The following is a 21,580-nucleotide window of genomic DNA, read 5'->3' as shown; positions in this document are numbered from 1 at the left end:
AAGCTCCAAGGTGATTTCTTTCCTCGCTCGCTTGCAAACAGGGAGGCGGGAGGCAAAAAGCTGCCTCCGACGGCTCGCCGCCCTGTGCTCGCTGAACCACCAATCCCAACCCCGTTCCCTCCACCCACCTGTCAATAACCCCTCGCCGGCTCCACCCACCTAGCCTCGTGGAGGAGGAGGGTCCCGCACATAGGGCTACGGTTGCCGTCACGTGAGAGGAAAAGGGGGCGGGGCCGAGAACGAGTCACCTGACTTGCAGCAGCTGCCGGAAATCTCGCGCCTCAAAGAAGAGGGGGGGAAAAGATGGCGGCGGAAAGGGAACCCCCTCCTCTTGGGGACGGCAGGCAGACCGATTTCGAGGAGCTGGAGGACGGCGAGGACCTTTTCACCAGCACCGTCTCTACCCTGGAGGTAAGGAAGCGCCTGCAGCCGCTTCCCCAGCTTCTTCCCTGACTGTCATGGGCGCCCCATCCTTTCATTCCCTCCTCGCCCGGCAGACCGACTGAGGTTGGCATTGCTGTCACTCTCCGGTCCATGGTCTGTTTTCTTAATTCGCCCGTCTTCCTCGCGCGCGCACGCCTCCTCCTCCTGCGGGGTGACACCTCCGTGCTCTTTGCATAGGTGTTTTCCTCCCGCCCCGCCGCTCCCCTGGGCTTCAGCCCGCTCCCCTAGCGAAATAACCCAGCCTGACAGTTCCACCAACCCGCCCCCTACCTGTCGCTCCTTGCCCCTTACCCTAAAGCGCCAGGAGGCTTCATCACTGCCCCATTGGGCTAGGCTAGTTCCTTCTCCACTGCCCCTTATGTTTTTGTATTTCATTTATGGATGCTTCCTGTTTTTTGTTGAGTGGACACGTCAGCTCTTTGGGGGCAAGCATTCTCTGCTCCAATAGCCACTCAAATGTGCCTGTTCCCCCAGACCCACTCTCAATATTTCCTCAATTCTTTCTCCCTTAAACTTTATCTTTCACTGGTTCCTAATTTAGCAATACAGTATCTTAGGGGGGTATTTGAGGGCTTTGCAGAGTATGGCAGTGAGAAAGTCCCATGGAACTCAATGGGGCTTAACTTCATAATAGATATGTATCGCATTCTGTTGCAAGATTATGTTGGAAAAGATACCTGAGGGCAGGTAGGGTGCAGTATATACTTGTTGGTCAGTGGCCTTGTTTGTTTAGTTTATATGCATCTGTCTGTCCTAAAAGCAAATATTGCATTTGATTTGATAAGTAGTTTATTAAATCTGTAGGCAATTATTCTTGAGAAATAAGAGTTGGTTGAAACCTTTATGCAAAACTTCATAGGTACAATGCAGTTCTCTAATGTATGTAAAATACTCGTAAAACAAAGTGCTTGTTTCAATTTGTTAACAGTTTAAATGGTGGCCTTTCCATCCCTGTTGACTGTCCTGGCTCTGTTTACAGTGTGTGATGGGTAAAAATCATTGTACAGGGAGCCATCTGTCACAAAAATGAAGAATTGCTGTTTTCTTGGAGGATGCTTCCTGCTCCTGAACTTTGAACTAAGGAGGCCAGAGTGTTGAGTTTATTTCCAGTTTATTGTGTTGTGTCAGTGATGATATATACCATGTTTTTGTAAACAGCCAATAGAATGCCTTCAGAGAGCTACTGAAGCTTTTGAGAATATTATGAAGGAAATATTCTTCAAGAAGCATTTATTTATTTGAACTGTTTCCCCTGTCCCGTCAATTGCTCAAGGATTCCTACAATACCCTAATATAAAACAAAATAACATCATAAACATTAATATAAACATTAATGTAAACAGAAGCTAAACTAGAAACCTTTTTGATAGTGTGTTAGAGCTAATTATCCGGGTGTTTGAATTTCCTCATCAGTGAAAGTTTAGACTTGGGAACCTACTCTTGAGCTGTGTGAAACCGAAGTAGATTTTTATTGGAACAAAACTACAAATTGAGAGTGAAACAACAGTAGAAATTGTGACTAATGCTTATCTCTGCACTGGAATGAAATCAATGCATTCACAGTGCTTATAAAAGGGTCTGACTTGGAGGCTGTTAAGGTTAAAGTACCATTGATATATAGGAGATTCAATATCTGGCAGTCTTTGATTTTGTAACTAAATTGTGCCCTAAATAATCGTTGGTGGGAGAGTTGAAGCTTTAGCTGGTAAGGTATGTCACTGGCTAGTGAGTACAGTGATTCAGAGCATGAGAGATGAGCATGGGTCTCCCAGTTCAAATCTTAGCTATGTTGTGAACTCACTGCCATCATCTCTCAGCCTCACATCTCTAGGCCTCAGAGCTGCTGCCTGCCAGAGTAAACAGTGTTCTGCTGTGGTCTAATTTGTGGGCCTGCTTTACTGGGCTTTGATAAAGGATTAATGAGATAATGGATGTGAAATGTTTGAATAACTACAAGATTATAAGTAGTGTACTTTTTTTAAATAAAGCTACCTTGGTAAGATTGAGCAGGTCCTTTGAGTTGCTATAGGGAGTTGATCAGGAGTGGCTATAATCTGCACTGCTTACACAATGCTGTGAAAAATCATGGTTTGAAGTAACATGGGATATCGTAGAGGGCTTTTTCATATTTAGAAGTACCCTAGAATTGCACTGAGAGTGCCTTATCTCCAGACATGTTTTTTGATCTGCCTACTATAATGACTAAGCAGCATGCAAACTTTTTCTACCAAAAGTCTCTCATAGGGGCAATTCATTCATTACCCTAATCGTGTGATTTCCTCCAGGAGACTGAATTGCATGGATGCCCAAATGCATGTTTAGCTGCTTATCTGAAGAGCGTCCCATGTACTTGGACCAACAGTAGCCACCCCAGGGAAGCTACCTGATGTGTGGTTTTCATGACGTGGTTCCTTTTATCTTATGTAATTTGGCAGGTCTTTCATGCAAATAGCTAATTGACAGAGTTTGGCTTCCCACTATAAACATCTTCTTAACTCATCTTTTGCCTTGGTGTCTTCAGTACAGAAAAGTACATGCACCTTCCCTGTATATACGCTTCTTTTTCTGATTATGTGTGCCAACATTTGGGTGCTCTAGAGGCTGCTGCTTATGGGATGGCAATGTGCCTTATTTGCTCCTTGTGCAGCTGGATAGGGTTCTTACATGGAGGTGAGGAATGGGGACTCCTTTTAACTTGCCAAGTGTGCAAAAATGTCCTCTATTCACTAGGTAAACAAGCATACTGCTTCACCCAATAGCGAAGGTCTGATGTGTGGGCTCTGTATTGTTCATTCACTGTGCTGGGTTTCTTGAAGTCTGAGGTAGGAATGGCACCTCTTACACATTGTGAATGGAGAGATTGTTTCCTTCTCAGTAGCCAAACGTGGTGTTAACCAAATAAAATTGATGGGCAGTAGATTCTGGACAGACAAGAATATGTAAGACAGTACATACTGTTGGAGTTCATACCCACAAAATATAGTTCATGTTCATTTGGATATATGACTCTGAAAGAGGATTAGCCATTGATAGACCTTGATGTATTTGTCTACTTCCACCAGCTTACGTAGCCTAACTGCCATCTTAGGCTCCATCAGCAGCTAGACACTCCACATGGAACTGAATAAAGATCCTTCCCCTGTCCTCCCTTGACCTATTTATAGTGAATATTATTGGCTAGCTGCGTTGATGTTTTTGTGTGAAAAGAAATATGAATTTACAAGTGATAACTATAAATGGAGCCTCTGTTCAGAAGCGGTAGGCCAGTTGCTGTGCCCTGCTTGTTGTGAGCTTCCTGGAGGCCTTTGGTCTTATCTTGTAGGACTTTATTATCATGTTCATAAAATATATTCATCAAATTTAAAATGATAGAACACAAAATAGTTAAGCTGTCCTTAAGCCAGCCTAGTGGCATCTGTAAATGTACCAGCTGCTCTAGAGAAACAATTAGGTGAACGGCCCATAAGGGTTTACCTATTGGCAACCCAATGCTAAAAGTATTCCGCTGAGTTCAGCTGAGTTTTCTTCTATGGCATGTTTAGGTATTTTGCCTTTGTGAAATGTGTGAATGACATAAAACGTGGATTGGTTGCAGTGTCAAAACTTTGGGTTGGAAGATTGGAAACTTGCAAGGGTTTTGTAATTGATAATAGTGAAACAATTTACAACCAGATCAGACCAGATGTACTCAGAAGTTCCACTGGGTTCAATGGCACTTACTCCAACTGATCTTACCACCACAGTCCAAGCCCTGGTTCTTTCCAGACTGGACTATTGCAACCTGTTGTATACAGGGCTTCCCTTGAAGCAAATCCAACACCTACAGGTTGTACAAAATGCAGCAGCATTGGTGCTTCAAGAGCTCCATTGGCTGCTGGTGGCTGCTAGGGTGCGCTACAAAGTCTTGTTGACCATGTATAAAGCCCTGCATTGCTTGGGTCCTGGATACCTGAGCACTCACCTTTCTCCTGTGTCTCACCATTGGCAAACTCGCCCTCAGGAGCAGGGTGCCCTGATGGTCCCCTGCTACAAATTGGAATGTGGGGGGGCCAGGGCTTTTTCAGTGGCTGGCCTCTGGTTATGGAATAATGTGCCACTGGAGATTAGACAGGCTCCCACTCTCAATTGCTTCAAACGCCTTTGTAAGGCGTTTTTATTTTCACAACAGTTTGGGGAGGGGGGTGGTTTAAATTGGGGTTGAGGGGTTTTAATGGTTTGAGGGTGAGGGTTTTAATGGAATTGTCTTAATGTGGGTTGAGGGTTTTAATGGAATTGTTTTATATGTTATTGTAAAGCACCTCGATGCCAGAAATGGTGAGGCGGCACTATAAAAATGCTTTAAATAAATAAAATAAATAAATAAGATTATAATTTTTAAAAACTTTGATACTAGTATATGCGTATTCCAAAGTTAGGGCATTTTGCCACCCAGCAGTCATGGCTGCCTTGCATTATAGTAGCTTTAAAAATAATTATAATTTCAGTAACGTTTGAATTCAATTTAAATTTATTAAATGTTTCTTAAAATTAATATTAGATTAAGTTCTAGTCTCTTATTTAACTGGGTACACATAAATGAAGAAGATTGGGATATCATGCAGTGAAAACAGTTGCTCAACCCCAAACAAAGGTTGATGATTAATGTTTCCTTAGTATGTTGTTATCTTACAACTGCTAGGAAATGGAAATTGCTGACATGGCTGCTTATATATGCTGTTTTTCGTGTTTTATGCTTGCGAATGATAATATGAAACAATCACAGTAAATTTAAGTAATGATACTCTGCTTCCCAACTGTTTGCTCTTTTCAACAGTCAAGCCCTTCCTCTCCAGAACCAGCCAGTCTTCCTGCTGAAGACATCAGTACACATTCTAATGGTCCTAAGCCTGCAGAAATTATACTAGATGATGACAGGGAAGACCTTTTCGCTGGTAACTTTCTTCCCCCTACTTTTCAGTTAGCTTTTACTGGAACTATTTTAATGTGGATGCTTGTTCTAATGTACAATTTCTAGAGAATTGAGTTGCTTTGTCATAGGAAAAGAGAAATAATTGAATGATTATTATTTTTTAAAGAAAATGGTTTTAAAATAAGACATGGGCTTGTGAATGTTGCCTTCAAGAAAAGGGTAGTATTGTAATGCTTAAAATCAGATTGATCTTGAGAGATACTATAGTGTTATGATTGACAGCTAATAAGCACATCAAAGCTTTATAACTCTTCTCCTCAATAGTAAATGTAAATTTATGTAGATCCCTAGTTAAGACACAACAAGAAGTTATGGTTTATTAGAAGAAAGGACCTGCATGAGCCTTAGGCTTGTGCATATGCACTGTCCCAGTACTCCTTCTCCAGATTGAACATTTCGGCTTTTACTTTTGAACTAACCACAGTTGCCTGTTATGTTTAAAGTTGGGGAAACCGTGGTTTGATCCTGGTCTTACCACAGTTCCCTGCGTTCAGATGTAAAAGTTCAAAAGTAGCAGCTGAAGCTTTTGATCTCCTCTTGTGGGCAAAGGAGAAGTGTGGGGAGTGCTGGAGCCAGATGTTCATGAAGGCTGTTCTATAATAACATATGACTTGTTAAAAATGTCTGAACTAGACCATAATCTTAGTGTAAAAATAATTTATGCTTTTCTTATACTTTATACTTACACTTTAATCTGAAGTTTTTGAACCTATTTTATAATGTAAAACAGGATTAAGTAAACTGTACAGTAATTAAAATTATGTAGCATGAAAAATATGGCTAAATAAATTGACTTCATTTCTACCTACGTACAGCATAAATGACATTTCAGGGGAAGGTTGCCCACTTGAGTGGCATTCCTTTAGCCCTCCTTAAAGCCAGAAGGCATGGAAAGAGACCAGCCCTGCTGCTTCACTCCTATATTTTAGCCTCCGTTCTGTGTATTAGACTGATAGAGGGAGAAAATGCAGCCAAATCTCTAAGAGCCCTGCAGTATGAGTACTCTAGCAACTATGCCAGTATTAAATGTTATGCTGTGTTCCTGCCTCTTTGGATTTACTTCTGTCTTACGGGTAGTTGCTATTAAGGCAGAAGACATTTAGGGCTATATACAATCTGTTGTAAATGTGCATAGCCACACATACAACTTGAGTATATTTTATTCAGTTGCTTGCTGTGGAAATTTGTCACTTATTCCTGGCAGGGTGAACTGCAACCCTGACATAATGGATTCACAGTGAGCATTTGGTAAGTCTAAATTAGTCTTTACTGACAAACTAATTAATTATTTCAAAAAAAAACTTGCATATCTTTTGGAAAAACCCACATATTTAGATGCAAGGAAAGTTGATGTTTGTGTTTAAGAATTTCAAATAGGGTTTTTCCAGCCCTCCTTATTTGACTGCTATACTATACTAAACTAATTTAATTAAATTTTAGTAATTCCACTTTGTACAGGATTGGTAATTCTGGTACATTAAAAGGCCAAAGAACTGAAATAACATGAATTCTGAGTAACAATTGGAATTATGTTTCATTTAAATGATGTGTAAACCTGTTAAATGTCCATTTGCTTTACAATTTAGTTTTAATTTTTTCTCTTCCAACTTCCCGTATCAGTTGCTTAAGGTATTTATTTCAAAACTTAAACAAGATTATAATCAAAACCAACCTAACAGCACAGTGTTGTTCTTAATGGGGAAAAGTAAAATGTTAAATATAGCTTTAATGTATTGGTTCAAAAGATACTTTATAATGCACTGATTCTAGCAACATGTAGTATATATCCACTCTAAATCCTTTGTAGCTTTGAGGTTTCCTCTTTAAGATACTATTGTATATTCTGTTGACAACTATATGTGTCAGATTGGTTATTTTTGTCTAGCTCGTAGGATATATGTGTAGTCTAAATGAAGTGACAGAACATAAGTGGCTGGGATACAGGTTGGGAATAGTATGGTTTTAGAACCGATTACCAAGTATTCTTTTCCCCCACTTCCTCCTTTTTCTTGCCAAATTGGAAGGACAGGTCCAGGAAAGCAGGGGATATTCTGTTCTAATACTAGTAAGGTTTGAAATTGTGTCTGAATCAACTGGAGTTGTTAAGAGAGATTTTTTTAAAGAATAAATGCAGCTTTTAAACTGCCTAACTGGGTTTGGACAATAATGGCAGGGAAGAAGCCATTGTGGCTTCTCCACCCTACTGTATGCATGCAACCGCCATTTGCATTATTCACCATGATGCTGGGTGGCATGTCATCCAAACCCAGTGTGGGGAATAGTGGCTTTCTACTCCCCCTACAACTTATGATGTGCAGTAGAGGTTGCAGGTGGGTATGAAGCCACTGCCCAAGTACCAAGTTCAGATGACGTGTGTTTGCTTGTTCTCTTCATCCCATATTTATTGTTTTCCTCCATAAGGCACATGAGATATAGTAACCCTGTTCACGTTTATTGTTTTACTCTGTACAGCACCATGTACATTGATGGTGCTATATAAATAATAATAATAATGATTAAACAACCTACTAGTTGATAATCATGGATTGCTTAGAAATGGTTTGGCTCCCAACTGCTCGCTCACTTCCAGCATGCTAAACAATCCAGGGACCATCCCATTCCTCGATTGTTCTCCATGACATCTGAACCCAGAAGTCTAGGATGTTGAGAGAGAACCCAGTTTTAACCCAAGAACAAACCATGGACTAAAGCACTGGGTTGTTTCACTCTCAACAATCCAAAGTTCCAGGTTTGGATGTCACAGAGAACAATCCAGGAACGGGCTGTCCCTGGGTTGTTTGGTGTGCTGGAAGCTGGCAAGGAGTCAGTGGACAGCTCACTTGTTCACTCCTAAACAACACATGGTTTATTAACCATGGGTCGTTTAATCATGTGAACCTGGTCAGTGTGGAATCACTTGGCTTAACATTGGGCACAGCCTGAACTTTCTGCATGGTATAGGAAATTATTTAGTATGTCATTTGCTGACTTCTCCTTGTTTCAGAAACTGCTAGCTAATAGATTACAATAAGTATTGAAAACAACAACTTTGCTATGGTTAGTATAATTCCTTGATATTAGTGATATCCAAATTTAACAGTAGTGGAAAGTCCATGAAAGTTTATGGCATAATATGGCATAATATTTAACCAGAAGATTTTGTTTTTGCTGCAGCAGACTAAGATGGCTACCTTTCTGAAATTGTAACCTTTTCTTGTTACTAATGGGGGGGAAAACACTGTCATATTTGATATTATCAGAATCTGACTTGATTTGAATTCTAGGCTCTATAGATTAGTATATCTATTGTTGTCATAGAGCATATAAGAAAGGGAGACAAACAATTAATAGGACATTTGAGTCTCTCTTAGCTTCTGCAATAGTAGCAAAATTTTCGGGGGAGTGTTCTTGCAAATTGCATGACTACTTCTCATTCTTCTTTTTTTCTGTTCAGAAGCCACAGAGGAAGTTTCTCTGGACAGTCCAGAAAGGGAGCCAATACTTTCTTCAGAATCTACTCCGGCTGTCACTCCTGTTACACCAACTACACTAATAGCACCCAGAATGGAGTCAAAAATTGTAGTTGCCCCTGTGGATTTTGATAGATCCACAGAAGAGGTATTGAATAACTTAACAAGACACATTTTATTAAGCTATGATGTTATAATTTATAATTGAACTAAATTATTACCTTTAAATAAAGTAAAAAATATACAGTTATGGATTATTAAGTTTACTGTAGTTTAACAATAAGATAAATGTTCTGGGAATTATGCAGATATGTAATTAGCTTGCTATTGCTTTGGAAACAGCTATTTTCTCCTTATAACAAATTAAGTTTATCCATGATGGGTCTGTATGCACAACTCCCATAACTGAAACTGACTGAAATTGTTAACTTCTGTAACAACAACTCTCTTTTTTAAAAAATTGATCATATGTAATCAGCTCTGGGAGCCTTTTCAAGCTAAAGAGTGGGATAAAATAAACTATTTTTTTTTGTCGATTAAAGAAAACTTCAGAAAATGTCAAAGTGATTCTCTTACATCTAGCCACTTAACATGCTACTTAACAGGCTCACTTAATAAGCATGAGCCTTGTGTCTGCATGCTCCATCCTTATGGTGCACTTTCCATCTTAGTGCACGTCAATTAACTCAGAAAGATTTAAGTAATCAAGTGTCCCCTTACATCTGAATTGGGAAACTATTGTTACCATGATGCTAGTAACCATAACTTCCTGATTCAGATGAAACAGGAATCTGTAGTTACTTGGAGTTAATTGGAGTATTCTAAAAAGGGAAGGTGTGATGTGAAGATTTCAGCTCTTTAAGTCAGAAAATGAACATCTGAACCAGTTTTTTTGTACAAATATATTTTTGTTCTACCAAAGAAAGGTTATGAAAACTGCAAACTCATCTGCTTGAGCTGGCCAGATTTTGACTGAACTACAGTGATGAAATCCCTTTCAACTTAAATGCTTCTCCTTCCCCATATATCTTACAACCATGATGTGGCTGGTTTTCTTCCCAAAACATGAACTGACATAACAAATATTGGATAGAATAATTTCAGTTTTCAATTTAATGAACTAGCCCAGGGTCTCCAGCATGGTGCACACAGGTGTCATGGCAGTTAAAATACCAGGCTGATTCCTCCATTCACCTGCACAAGGTGGGGGGAAGGGTTCATTGCTGAAAAACTGCTCGAAAGGACGGCAAGAGGGAAAGAAAGATGGATGGGGTGTGAAGTAGATGGAAAGAGAGAGGTGTCACAGAAACTGAAAGACAAAAACAAAGAGGTGTCAGAAAGAGAGAAGGAAAGAAGGTACATACAGAGAGAGGGGGGAGCAGAGAGAAGGAAGGAAGGAAAGAAAGAAAGGCCAGAGAGAGAGGAAAAGAAAAAGGAGAGAGAGAAGAGAGGACCTAGGAACAGAGGGTGGGAAGGAAGGAAAGAAAGGAGACAAAGAGAAAGGAGAGATTGAAAGAAGGTAAGAAAGAAGAATCAGAGTCAGAAGGAAGGAAGAGGAGAGAAAGAAAAGAAAGAGGAAGTGTGGGTAATAGAGAAAAGACCCAGAGAGAGAGAAGCCAGAGTGAGTAACAAAAACTGGGTGCACGTTCAGGATACATACAAACACCGAAAAGGAGTGTGTTCCCACTCCCCTACAGCAATTAATTTGTGGTAGTGCACTTTTTCAAAATGCCAAATGTGTCCATGGACTGAAAAGGTTTGGAAAACCTTGAGCTAGCCTCATCCAAGGGGAGTATCCTCACCATTATGAAACTGCTCTGCAACACCAATCTGCTTTATGTAGCTGAACTATGGGGTGATTGGAGCAAGAAAGTAGTTCCCTATGCAGTACTCTGCATAATGTGTGTTGGGCCCTGGGCCCCTATGTGACTTCTACAGAGATTCATATCAAAATTACTAGAAAAAATTGTTTTAGCATGCGTTAGTCCTGATGGTTGTAACTCATTTTCAAGCGAGAACCTTCCCATCGTGGTTGAGCAATAGTTGGATCTGTGTTCAGATGCCGTTTCAAATCTCCTGACTTCTTGTAGAAATAACGTATGGTGTGCTTTATATTCTACAATGTTCATTATCTTTATCATTTCTTTTTGGGATTCTAGCTAGCTATGGTTGGGCTGCTGGCTAGCATTTGGATGGTTATTGGCTTAACCATGCAAACCAAACCTTGAAAGTGCTGATTTTAACATAAAAAGCTCTACATGTCTCAGGACTTCAATATCTCAATGACCACCTCTCCCTGTGTGAACCTACTTAGTCCATGAAGTCAGCTTCAGTGGCCCTTCTCTGTGTGCCCCATCTGAGTGAAGCTTTGCAGGTGTCAGTACAGGAACAGGATTTTTTTTTTTTTTTTTTTTTGTAATAGCCCTATGTTTATGGAACACTTTCTCCAAGGAAGTTCATCTGATGTCAACATGCCAGGCAAATTATTTGTGGTGCCAGGCAAAGAGGTGCTTATTTTCACAGGCATTTGGACATTAGTTATGGTTCAATACTTGTGGGTTGCTTTTGTGATGTTCATTCTAAGCTGCGAGTGGAGAGAGATTTTGTATATTTGTAGATGGAACGCTTTCATATTACATTGTTTTTATATTATGTTTTATGGTTATTTCTTTTTTATTTGTATTGTTATGCTGGTTATATTGATATTGGGTTTGCGTCTTTTTCTTCCTGCTATATTAAACCTGGATTTCTGTATTGTGTGTATAAGTTGCTTCAAGTCTGCTTATTGCAGGGGAAAATGACATATAACTTTAATAATAATTTCATAATAACAATAGTAACTTGCTAATTATATTGTACATTTCTTCTTTCAAGACTGAAGAAGAAGCAAATGGGGACCTTTTTGATATTGATATTAATGTGTCAGATCCAGAGAAAGTTGGTGAGTCTGAAAACAAAACCTTAGAAATACTAAATCAAGTTTTATGGATCCACTTTTTATATAGCCATCTTAATACTAGAATAGATGTGTTAAAATACTTATTATTATTATTATTATTATTATTTATTTATTTATTTATTTATATAGCACCATCAATGTACATGGTGCTGTACAGAGTAATCATATGAATACTGTATCATATGAATACTAAGTACCATATCACATCTTGAAGAATTGACATGTGTCTGTTTCTAAGCCATGCCATTGTTGCCATTGTTATAGCAAAGCATGTGGATTTTCAGGCAGATAAGATAAAAAGGGACCCAGCAAGATGAAATTTATTTTTGGCGGGAAAATTAGAAGGCCAACCCATTACAATAGCTTTAATATATGCACCTAATGCACACCAATATTCTTTTTTGGTCAAGGTCTTTAAGAAATTATCTGAGTTTGCAGTGGGGGATTGAGTTATAGCAGGCAATTTGAATGCTGTATGTGATTTAGGCCTCATCTACACAAAGTAGGATATTGCACTATGAAAGCAGTATATAAAAGTCAAGAGCCATACTGAGCAGGATGTAGCAGTATGAAAGCGATATATAGTATGTGTCAATGGGCCTCAGCAGTTGTCAGTGCACTTCAATACCACTACAAAGCAGTGGTGTGGCTCCTGCATTTTATATACCGCTTTCATACCACTTCCATAGTGGAATATCCTGCTTGGTGTAGATGAGGCCTAAGATTTGGATATGAAGTCCAGCTCCCAATCAGACAAATGTTGGGGAGGGAAGGCCCTGGTTCTACTGCTGAAACATTTCCATTTGATAAGTTCCTGGAGATGCTTAAGTCCTGGGACTTAGGGATTTCTCTTATTTTCCCCAGAGATTCCATGCTAGATTATATCCTGGTCCCTCTATTGTGGATTCCTAACCTCATTTTATCCAATATTCTCCCAAAAATATTGTCAGACATGCTGCAATTGAAACAGACCTGTCATTAAATTCTCAAAGGCCATATCACCCAATAGGGAGTTTGGATGCAAGCCTCCTATCCAAATAACTATTAAGGAGGCCATTGAAGAATATTTTAATCTAAATGACATAACAAGCATGGTTCCTAAAACAATCTGGGATGCCATGAAGGCTACAATCCGGGGGACCTGCATTGCCAAAAGTGCAAAATTAGGGAAACTTATAGACCCGCTTAAGTGAGACTTAACAAATGACATAGCAGCCCTGGAATCAAAGCATAAACATACTGGCTCTGCAAAAGTACTTAGGCATTTAGAAGCTAAAAGAAAAGAACTGGAAAGTATAGACACCACAGGTATTGCTAAACCTCTTATATCTAAAAGAAAAATGTTACTCCTCTGAAAACAAGCATTCTAAAATGTTGGCCAGATCTCTTAAAAAGAAACAAACAAAATCCAAAATTCATTCAATAAGTAGAAATGATGGCACCTTAACGTTTGATCATATGCAAATTAACTCTCTTTTATTCTCAGCTTTATCACACAACATTTCCAGGGGTAGATCTTAATTTATTTATTTATTTATTTATTTATTTATTTATTTATTTACCAAAATATATGGTCTGTGGCAATATCAGAAAAAAATTATTTGCTTCTGAACCAAGGAAAAACAGAACCACTAGTGTTTTATGCTACATGATGGAGATTCATTCAGCATACTTCAGAACCGGACTTACAACAATATATGCCTGCTTCCACTCTGAGCATTTGGCATTGTAACAACAAATGAAGATCACACAGCACACTTATTAATTAGTTTATTTCTTTATTCATTTATTTCTTTTCCCTTTTCTTTTCTTTTTCTTTCTTTTTTTTTTTTCCCGCCCCTAAAATTGTATTAACCAAGTTTTTTGTAACAGCTGATTAAACCCCAATTGTTAGGGGACTGTTCCTTTTTCTGTTATATCTAAAATAAAATATTTTAAAAATATAAAAAAGAAAAATGTCTGTTTCTACAGGTGATGGCATGAATGCTTACATGGCATACAGAGTAACAACAAAGGTAAGTGTTACGATAGAACAATGCAGATTATTGGCTGTTATGCCAGATAAATGGTAAATACTTTAAAATTATCTCTTTGTGTATTTTTAGACTTCACTGTCCATGTTTCACAAAAATGAATTCTCTGTTAAAAGAAGATTCAGTGACTTTCTTGGCTTGCATGGCAAATTAGCATCTAAATATCTGCATGTTGGGTACATTGTGCCTCCAGCTCCAGAAAAAAGTATTGTAGGTAAGTTCCATGTTGACCAAAAAATGCATTTCTCTTGAAAAATATATCTTTTTTAATCTATTCATTAAGCGTGTTACTTTAGAGACTGGGAAACAGAAGAAGAAAATGTAAAAATATTTTACTTAAGGTATTCAGGAATTGATTCAGGAAATTGTCTTTGAACCACAAGTACAGTTAACTTGGCAGTTAAACAATCTCTTCTATTATCTATTTAGACAATTTCTTCTATTAACTATCTCAGTTAATAGGCATCTCAGTCTTGGTGCATTTATCTTTTAATCTTCATGATAAATCTTCTCTCTTGGAAGAATTTTCACAATTCTTGTATTGGTTACTATATTTGAACTTCTCTGGGATGATCTTTTCCCTTTGTGCCCATTGGGTATTACTGTCTGATTAGTTATTTGTGCCTGGAGAAAATATAATCTATCCCATTTTAAGTAGGTGAATTGTGAGCCTACTGTGCCCAATAATTGAGCACACTCAATACTCACCAGGAATGTTATGTGTCAGTTGGAAAAAAGAAATTGAGGAGGGAGAGTGAATTCGTTTGCTTGAGACTCTTTATCCCAGAGGAAGGCATGGTTGATACCCTGAACAGGAGGACTTACATGGCATACAGAGTAACAATCTCGCATTTTGTTAGATTCCATTTATTGCCTACACAATAAGCACACCTTTTGGTGATGGTATGAGAGCCTATAGACTTTCCCTTGACTTAATAAAATACTATTTACTACATTTAAAATCTTGGTAATGGTCCTTTCCTGTAATAAAGCTTAATCTAAAAGTGATCCTAAGAATTGTTGATATAATTAAATCTATAAGCCACAATCCTTAGGCAATATAACATTGTATATATTCAATAATAGATCTAGCATTGATATACTTATTTAGTAAATTCTAGAGCTTGAAATGTTGATAGTAGAAGCCTCAGTAATAATAACATTCTAGAGTCTAATTATTCATTAAAATGCCTAGAGCTGAATTAATTTAGGCTAAGGCTAACCTCTTGGCCAAACTACAACTTACTGCTGCTGCTCACCCAGCTGTGTGCAAGCGCTATTGTTGCTTTACTTCTGCACAGTGTCTCTTTGATCGTCTTACTATATTAGACTGACACTTCCCCCCCTGGGATCTGTATGTGAATGGAGGAGGGCAGGGGTAACTGTCTTCCTTGTAGCATGCTCCCAAACCCTCCTCTAAACTTCAAAACAGCAGCCAGGATTCTGAGGAGTAAAAGGAAGGCATTCCTTATTTGATGCGTCTTTCAAACTTTAAAGTGACAAAGTGTAGTAAGTTTCTGTTAATCCCTACAAGTTATTCACAAGACTGAAAAATGGTAAATGTGAGTCTGGGTTTTACCAGTGGGTGAAATGTGATGCATAGCAGCAACTATTAAAATGTCTTTCTATAACTTTAATGATACATTATGTACGTTTTGAAGTGATCTTGACAAATTCTGTTAATTACCTTCATCAAATTATAAGGTCAATATAATGTTACTTTCTTCAAAGGTATGACTAAGGTCAAAGTAGGCAAGGAAGACTCGTCGTCTACAGAATTTGTAGAGAAAAGAAGAGCAGCATTAGAAAGGTAATCATTTATTCTTACCATAGTTAAATGAACATGTACTAGTATGCATTCAGTTCTATATGTTTTTGAGCTTGGGAGTAACTAACTTCTACAGGCCAAATTGCATAACAGAAACAGTCATAAATAAAAGCTACCAGAGCTAGTCTTTCATAGATCACTTTGCAAAACTAAACTGTCCATATAACAAATAGGGCATACTTAAATGTGAATCTATTGTGGTGTGTCTGTAGAACAACATCTGTCAGCAGAGCAGATTTTCCTCTCCCCTGGCAGCTCCCTATATCCTCCAAGGTACTTATAGTTTGAGCACTTTATCATCTGCTCTAGAATCTTCCCAGGTATTGATGTCAGACAGACAAGTCTATAATTCTCCAGATCTTCCTTTTTATTCTTTTTGAAGATAGGGACTACATTTGCCCTCTTCTGGTACTTCTCCAATTCTCCAGGATTTCTCAAAGATAATAGTGGTTCTGAGAGTGCATCCTCTAGCTGTTTCAACATCTTAGGATGCAGTTCATCTGAACCTGGGAATGTGAACTTATTTAAAATGCCTACATGTTACCTGATCACCTCTGTTGACCTAAGATGCACTACTACCCCTTTCAGCCTGTTTGTCATGTATACCAGATGGGCCTCAGAACCACTTTGTCATCTTCACTGAGCAGCTGGTCTATCTTTATTTTTATTCTCCTTTTACTTTTAATATATCTGAAGAATCAGTTTTTGTTATTCTCTGCATCCTTTGCCAACCTCTGCTCTTTCTGAGCTTTGGCCTTCCTGATACCATCTCTGCAATTCTGGGCTATCTGCCCATACGCTTCTTTAGTGATCTGTCCCTCTTTCCACTTCTAAATGGGTTCTTTTTTATTGTCAGTTTCTAACAGTATACAGTGTAACTTGATTTTTTTCCAGATATTGATAATATAATGAACCAATTCTGATAAAATGTAAATAATAGCAAACATACCTAATTTAAACTATATTACATCAGAAACCAAAATAAACAACAAAGTAAAATTTAAATGAATCAAGTAATCACTGGATTCAGAACATAGAAAAAACAAATTTTGAGGGGTGCAGCAGTATATATTTTTTATAATAAATGGAATCCAATTTATTATAAAATTGTCCTTTCTCTCTTCTCTATAATGCATTAATTTAACCATATGAACAAATTTACACATTTTTTCCTATCCATATGCTCATAATCCATTTGATTGTTGATTTCCAGTTTTTTGACACATATGATAATTGGTTCTGTGACTAAATAAGAATTTTTGTTATGTTCCTGATAAACAAAACTGTTCATATAATTTTACAAAACAAATACTAGATCAACTGGGTTTCATATCCTAAATTTCCTAAAATTTTCATTATTCAATTTTCATTAAACACAAATTGCAGGAACGCGTGCTGTGCACGACCTGCTTCCAGTTTCCAGCAACAACCAATGAATGCAGCATTTGTAGGTTGTTACCGTGACATCTGAACCCGGGTTATTCATGGGTTAAACAATGCAAAGTGCCAGTGTTCCGTCATCATGTTAACATCCTATGAATGTGGCATTTGTTGGTTGTTGCTGGAAATCAGAAGCTGGTTGTATGTAGTGCACATTCCCAAAATGTGTGGGTTAATACAAGATTTGCTGCCAAATGCCGCCATTATGTGCAAACAACCCCATTACCATTGTATATAATGGAAGTGGCAGGAAAAGAAGAGATTTCTAACAGGTGGATATTTATTTAATTTTTTACTACCCATGTCGTATACTGTCTTGTAATTTTTTTGTATCAGTTATCTCTGTTCAAAGAGAATTTATGAACTCTTCTCTGCAGATTTCCCCAGATTTCCGTAGGAATATTTTCCCTGTATTTTGTGCCCATTTAATCATAAAATCTCAGTATTGGCTCAGTATTGTATGCTAAGGATAAAGTATGATTTTTTATAATAGTTCCTTATTTTTAATATTTTTTCTAAATCCATTAACTTTCAATTATTTAACTTTAAAATACTCATTTAATAAGTATCTGACTCCAAAATATTTAAACCATGGAGGCTTTTCCCCCATTCAGTCCTCCCTTTATCTTGGAATAAGCAGTCATTATATCTAAAGAAATTATCTTTACAGATTTCATAACCATTCATATTGATTTCTAAATCATATTACACAGATTTTGCTGGAGATAATTGAAGGCTTAATGTTTTATAAGAATCTCAATAACTAATTTGATATTTTAACATTGCATTTACCTGATTCTGTCCTATTTATACTATTTTCCCATAATGTTGTGAGCAACTGGGCTTTTTTTATCTTTCTCAAAACATGATATGGAGGAATCAGGATCTACTAATCAATCTGTAATAAAATTAGCATGATTATACGAATACAAGTTTGTTACCAACAAACCCCCTCAATCTTCTTGATCATCCAAAATTTTTGCTATAATTGTTGGAAGTTAACTCTTGGAGATTGTGGAGGGAAGCCTCCCATCTCAGAGGCTTCCATGTATCCAGTCCTCTGCCGGGCAGCTACCATCAAGGTGGGAGGAGCACTGGATGTGATTTTTACCTCTGTCCTCCTTTTAAATGCTTTTCCTCTAGATGAGCCGGTCTAAAGTGCGGGTGCTGGCCGGGGTTGGAGAGGCCATAGGTTTTATCATATCCTGGTCTCTCATCTCCCTTCCCCACGTACTGGAATATCCCTCTTTCCCTCCCTCCGACACAGCATTTTTGACCTTGGGAAGCAGCTGGCGTAGAAGAGGGATCAGAACTCAGTGCCTCACCCAAGGTCATAGCAGTTTTTACAAATTTGGGTGGGGGATCCTTGACAACTTTATTATCCCTGATATGCTCTCCTAGAGACCATAGGATTGTTCTCCTATTGTTCCAAATATATTTTAAAATAAACTGCTGGTATTTTAGATTCATCAGTTGATATCTTAAATGGTAAGAACTGAAATACTATTTTATATTTTGTAGTAGTATCCTTTTCACTGTGGAAACTATATCTGAAAATGATAAATTTAATTTTTCCTATTGTTTTATTAAGAGTAACACATTCATTATATAATGGTTCATAGTTTTTTTATATATAAATCACTCAACTTGTTATTTTTATCTCAGGACAACTGATTGTTTCTTGCCATCTATAATTAAACTTATTCTTTATTAAATTCACATCCCCGTATTTAATTTATACCCAACTAAGGAGAAGTGAATATTCTTCTATATCGCCTAGCCTTGTTTTAGAGTAAAGATAATCAGATTTGATGTCACTCCTCTTCCTTCCTGGCACAGAGCAACTTCCCTACTATTATTTAGATATCCCTGTAGGGCTGCTTTTTAGTTAATCTCCTCTTGGCCTGACAACTGTGGCAAAACTAAAAAGCAGCACTACAGGGATATCCAAATAATAGTAGGCAAGAGTGCAGGCAAGGCCAATGTGAGGCTTGAACTGCTGCCACAGCCCTTCAAGACCTTGCACTCATTTCCCAACCAGTAGTCGAATGCCTGGAGTCTTCTTGCATATGTATTCTTCTAACTGAGGAATTGTAATGTTTATCCATTGACCCTTTGCTTTCTCTACTTTGGTCTTTTCATTACCATTTTGAAATCCTCCCAATCTCACTAATCCAATGCAAGGAAACTTCAAATCTATTCTAGAGCCAGATTAAAATAATCATGAAAACTAAGCGTGTCTTGTATATTTGTTTTCGTGGTAGACAATGTAGAAATTAGGTTTTTGTCATGTTTTGGGTAGGTTCCAACGATGTGCTACTGCTGGTGGATAGCACTGCCAGTTCCAGGTGTGTCTATGCCTCTAACTGGTAGCGGAGATGTATCACTTCTGGGGCCAAGCCCCCAATCCAAATTTCTGGAAAGGGCAGGTCGCGCTTTCCAGAAACATGTGTTTCTGGTCATTTGGGGGCTTGCTCCTGGACACGATACATCGCTGCCAGCGGTTGTAGGGGCTGCACACATCGCTGCTGGCAGGGCCGGGCATGTGCACACTGGGAACCAGCAATGCTGGCCACCAGCAGTGGGGCATTGTTGGATCCCACCCTTCGACTTTTGTGGTGGGCCTCATTTGCTTAGCATTAAGCCTAACATAAGGTACCAGTGCTCCAGTTAAAGCTATTATTAATGCTGGGGAATTATACTGAATGTTCTAACCTTACACTCCTGTAAATTGGTTATATCAATCTACTTCAGCTATTGGAATGTTCTGCCACAGGTAGCATCCCTTGTGCTGGTTAAGTGAAACGTTCTAGTCTACCACAAGGGTGGTGAAACAACATCTTGAAGTCCAGTAATTCAAGAATAGAGCACATTAAAGGCTATTGCAGCAAAATGGCAGGTAGAATTCTAAATGAAGTACATGTTGATACATTTTTTGGGGGGGGAATCATCACCACTCTCATTTTAAATGTGCAGAGTGGGATGTTTTTGTAGATGCTCCCCTTTACCCTGTGATCAGGAATAGCTTTCATAGGGATGGGGTGGCAGGGGGGCAAATATGCACATTTTCCACTTTCCTTTTGTAGGGGAGAGAGATTCTTCTGTGTTGAATCCAGGGTATTTACAGCTCAGTCTGGATCTAACCATCTGTGTCCTACTTGAAATGGGGACCATTCTCCAAAGATGCATATAAAGCTGCTAAGGAAATTATTAAAGCCAAACTAAGTATAGATTTAGCCAAAATTATTAAAGACTATTAAATATAAAAGCACTAATGACAGTAGTTTTGTATCTTATTGTGCAGTTCTGATTGCTGTGTCATAAAAAGGATTTAATGACTGACTCAAAATTGGAGGCCAGTGCAGGACATGTCTTTTTGGCTGGAGTGCAGCAACTAATTTCTCATATTTTATGAACACACTGAAAGTTAAATTGGATATACTGCATTTAAATCCAAGCTTGTGTGGTAAAATACTAACAAATGTGGAAACAATTAGAGATAGAGAAACCTGGGCACTTTTTTTAGCATCATACATTCAAATTGACTTCTGCAAAGTGACTAAAATATCTCTTTAAATATAAGCTGCAATTCTCAAAATTGTAACGAGTTGATTTTCCTTTGTAAAACTTAATCAGTTAAGCCTTTAGACATATGTATACATAAAGAACCAGAAAACTTAGCTGTATGGAATGCAGCTAAGAATGTATATCTCCATTACTTAGTTATTATTGGGCGCATGTGAAATTTGAAGTGGTTTGGAGTAAGTGAGTCAGTGCTCATATTATGAACGGGAGGCAGTAGTGGGGTCTGATTCCCTTTTGTTGTAATCCCTGTAGTTGCTTTTTTGTTTGTTTTTAGAAGACCACCATGGCAGGGCATAATTTGTCTAAAATGAAAGATCACGAGTGGTAGTTTCATTCATAATTATGGGGGAAAGGTTCCCCCCATAATTAGAGCACTGAACTGAGTTTGCATCTGACACTATTTCATGGAATTTGCTAAAATTAAATGGCACACTTAACTGTTAATGAAACTCCCCCTCCCGCTCGGCTAAAACGCTCAAGAATGCGTTATCTAGTACTAGAAAGAATGTGGTCATTGATATAATGGAGTTCCATAAGGGCCAGATGGATTCTTGGAAATGAGAGTATCATTAATGGGTAGAACAAGCACAAACTTAGGAAAATTTGAGATGGAGAGGGGTTGGGGGATTCTTTTTGGGTCTTGCTCCTTATTGCAGAGCTCATGTAGTGCTGGAAGAAGCTTGTATTATATTTCTCCAGGTGTACAGAAGAGGATAGGATTGGGCTTCTTAGAGAGAATAGAATAGACTGACACCCCCCCTTGCTAGCTTATCCTCATGCAACGACAGCAGGGAGAATGTGGCTTTGGTTTGAGCTGATGGGAAGGTTTAGTTTGGCTGGTAGAGATGTGTG

At 38.3% G+C, this 21,580-nt stretch overlaps 1 protein-coding gene across 2 annotated transcripts in view; it reads left to right on the top strand.

Moving 5' to 3' along the window:
- The first annotated feature begins 243 nt into the window (after nt 1-243).
- The window catches only part of SNX2 (sorting nexin 2), a 31,039-nt gene continuing 9,702 nt past the window's right edge, over nt 244-21,580 (top strand). The window contains exons 1-7 of one of the 2 annotated variants that reach the window (XM_063129485.1): nt 244-411; nt 5,258-5,375; nt 8,868-9,031; nt 11,758-11,824; nt 13,814-13,857; nt 13,948-14,089; nt 15,607-15,685. In XM_063129485.1, coding sequence (XP_062985555.1) covers nt 304-411; nt 5,258-5,375; nt 8,868-9,031; nt 11,758-11,824; nt 13,814-13,857; nt 13,948-14,089; nt 15,607-15,685 — 722 coding nt within the window. In that variant the 5' untranslated portion in view covers nt 244-303. The remainder of the gene's footprint in view (nt 412-5,257; nt 5,376-8,867; nt 9,032-11,757; nt 11,825-13,813; nt 13,858-13,947; nt 14,090-15,606; nt 15,686-21,580) is intronic. The other variant, XM_063129486.1, reaches the window with a different exon arrangement.

The sequence above is a fragment of the Elgaria multicarinata genome, chromosome 6 (genome assembly GCF_023053635.1).
Source record: "Elgaria multicarinata webbii isolate HBS135686 ecotype San Diego chromosome 6, rElgMul1.1.pri, whole genome shotgun sequence".
Taxonomy (NCBI): domain Eukaryota; kingdom Metazoa; phylum Chordata; class Lepidosauria; order Squamata; family Anguidae; genus Elgaria; species Elgaria multicarinata.
Note: the sequence above shows the minus strand (reverse complement) of the source record. Positions and strands in the feature narration are given on the sequence as shown.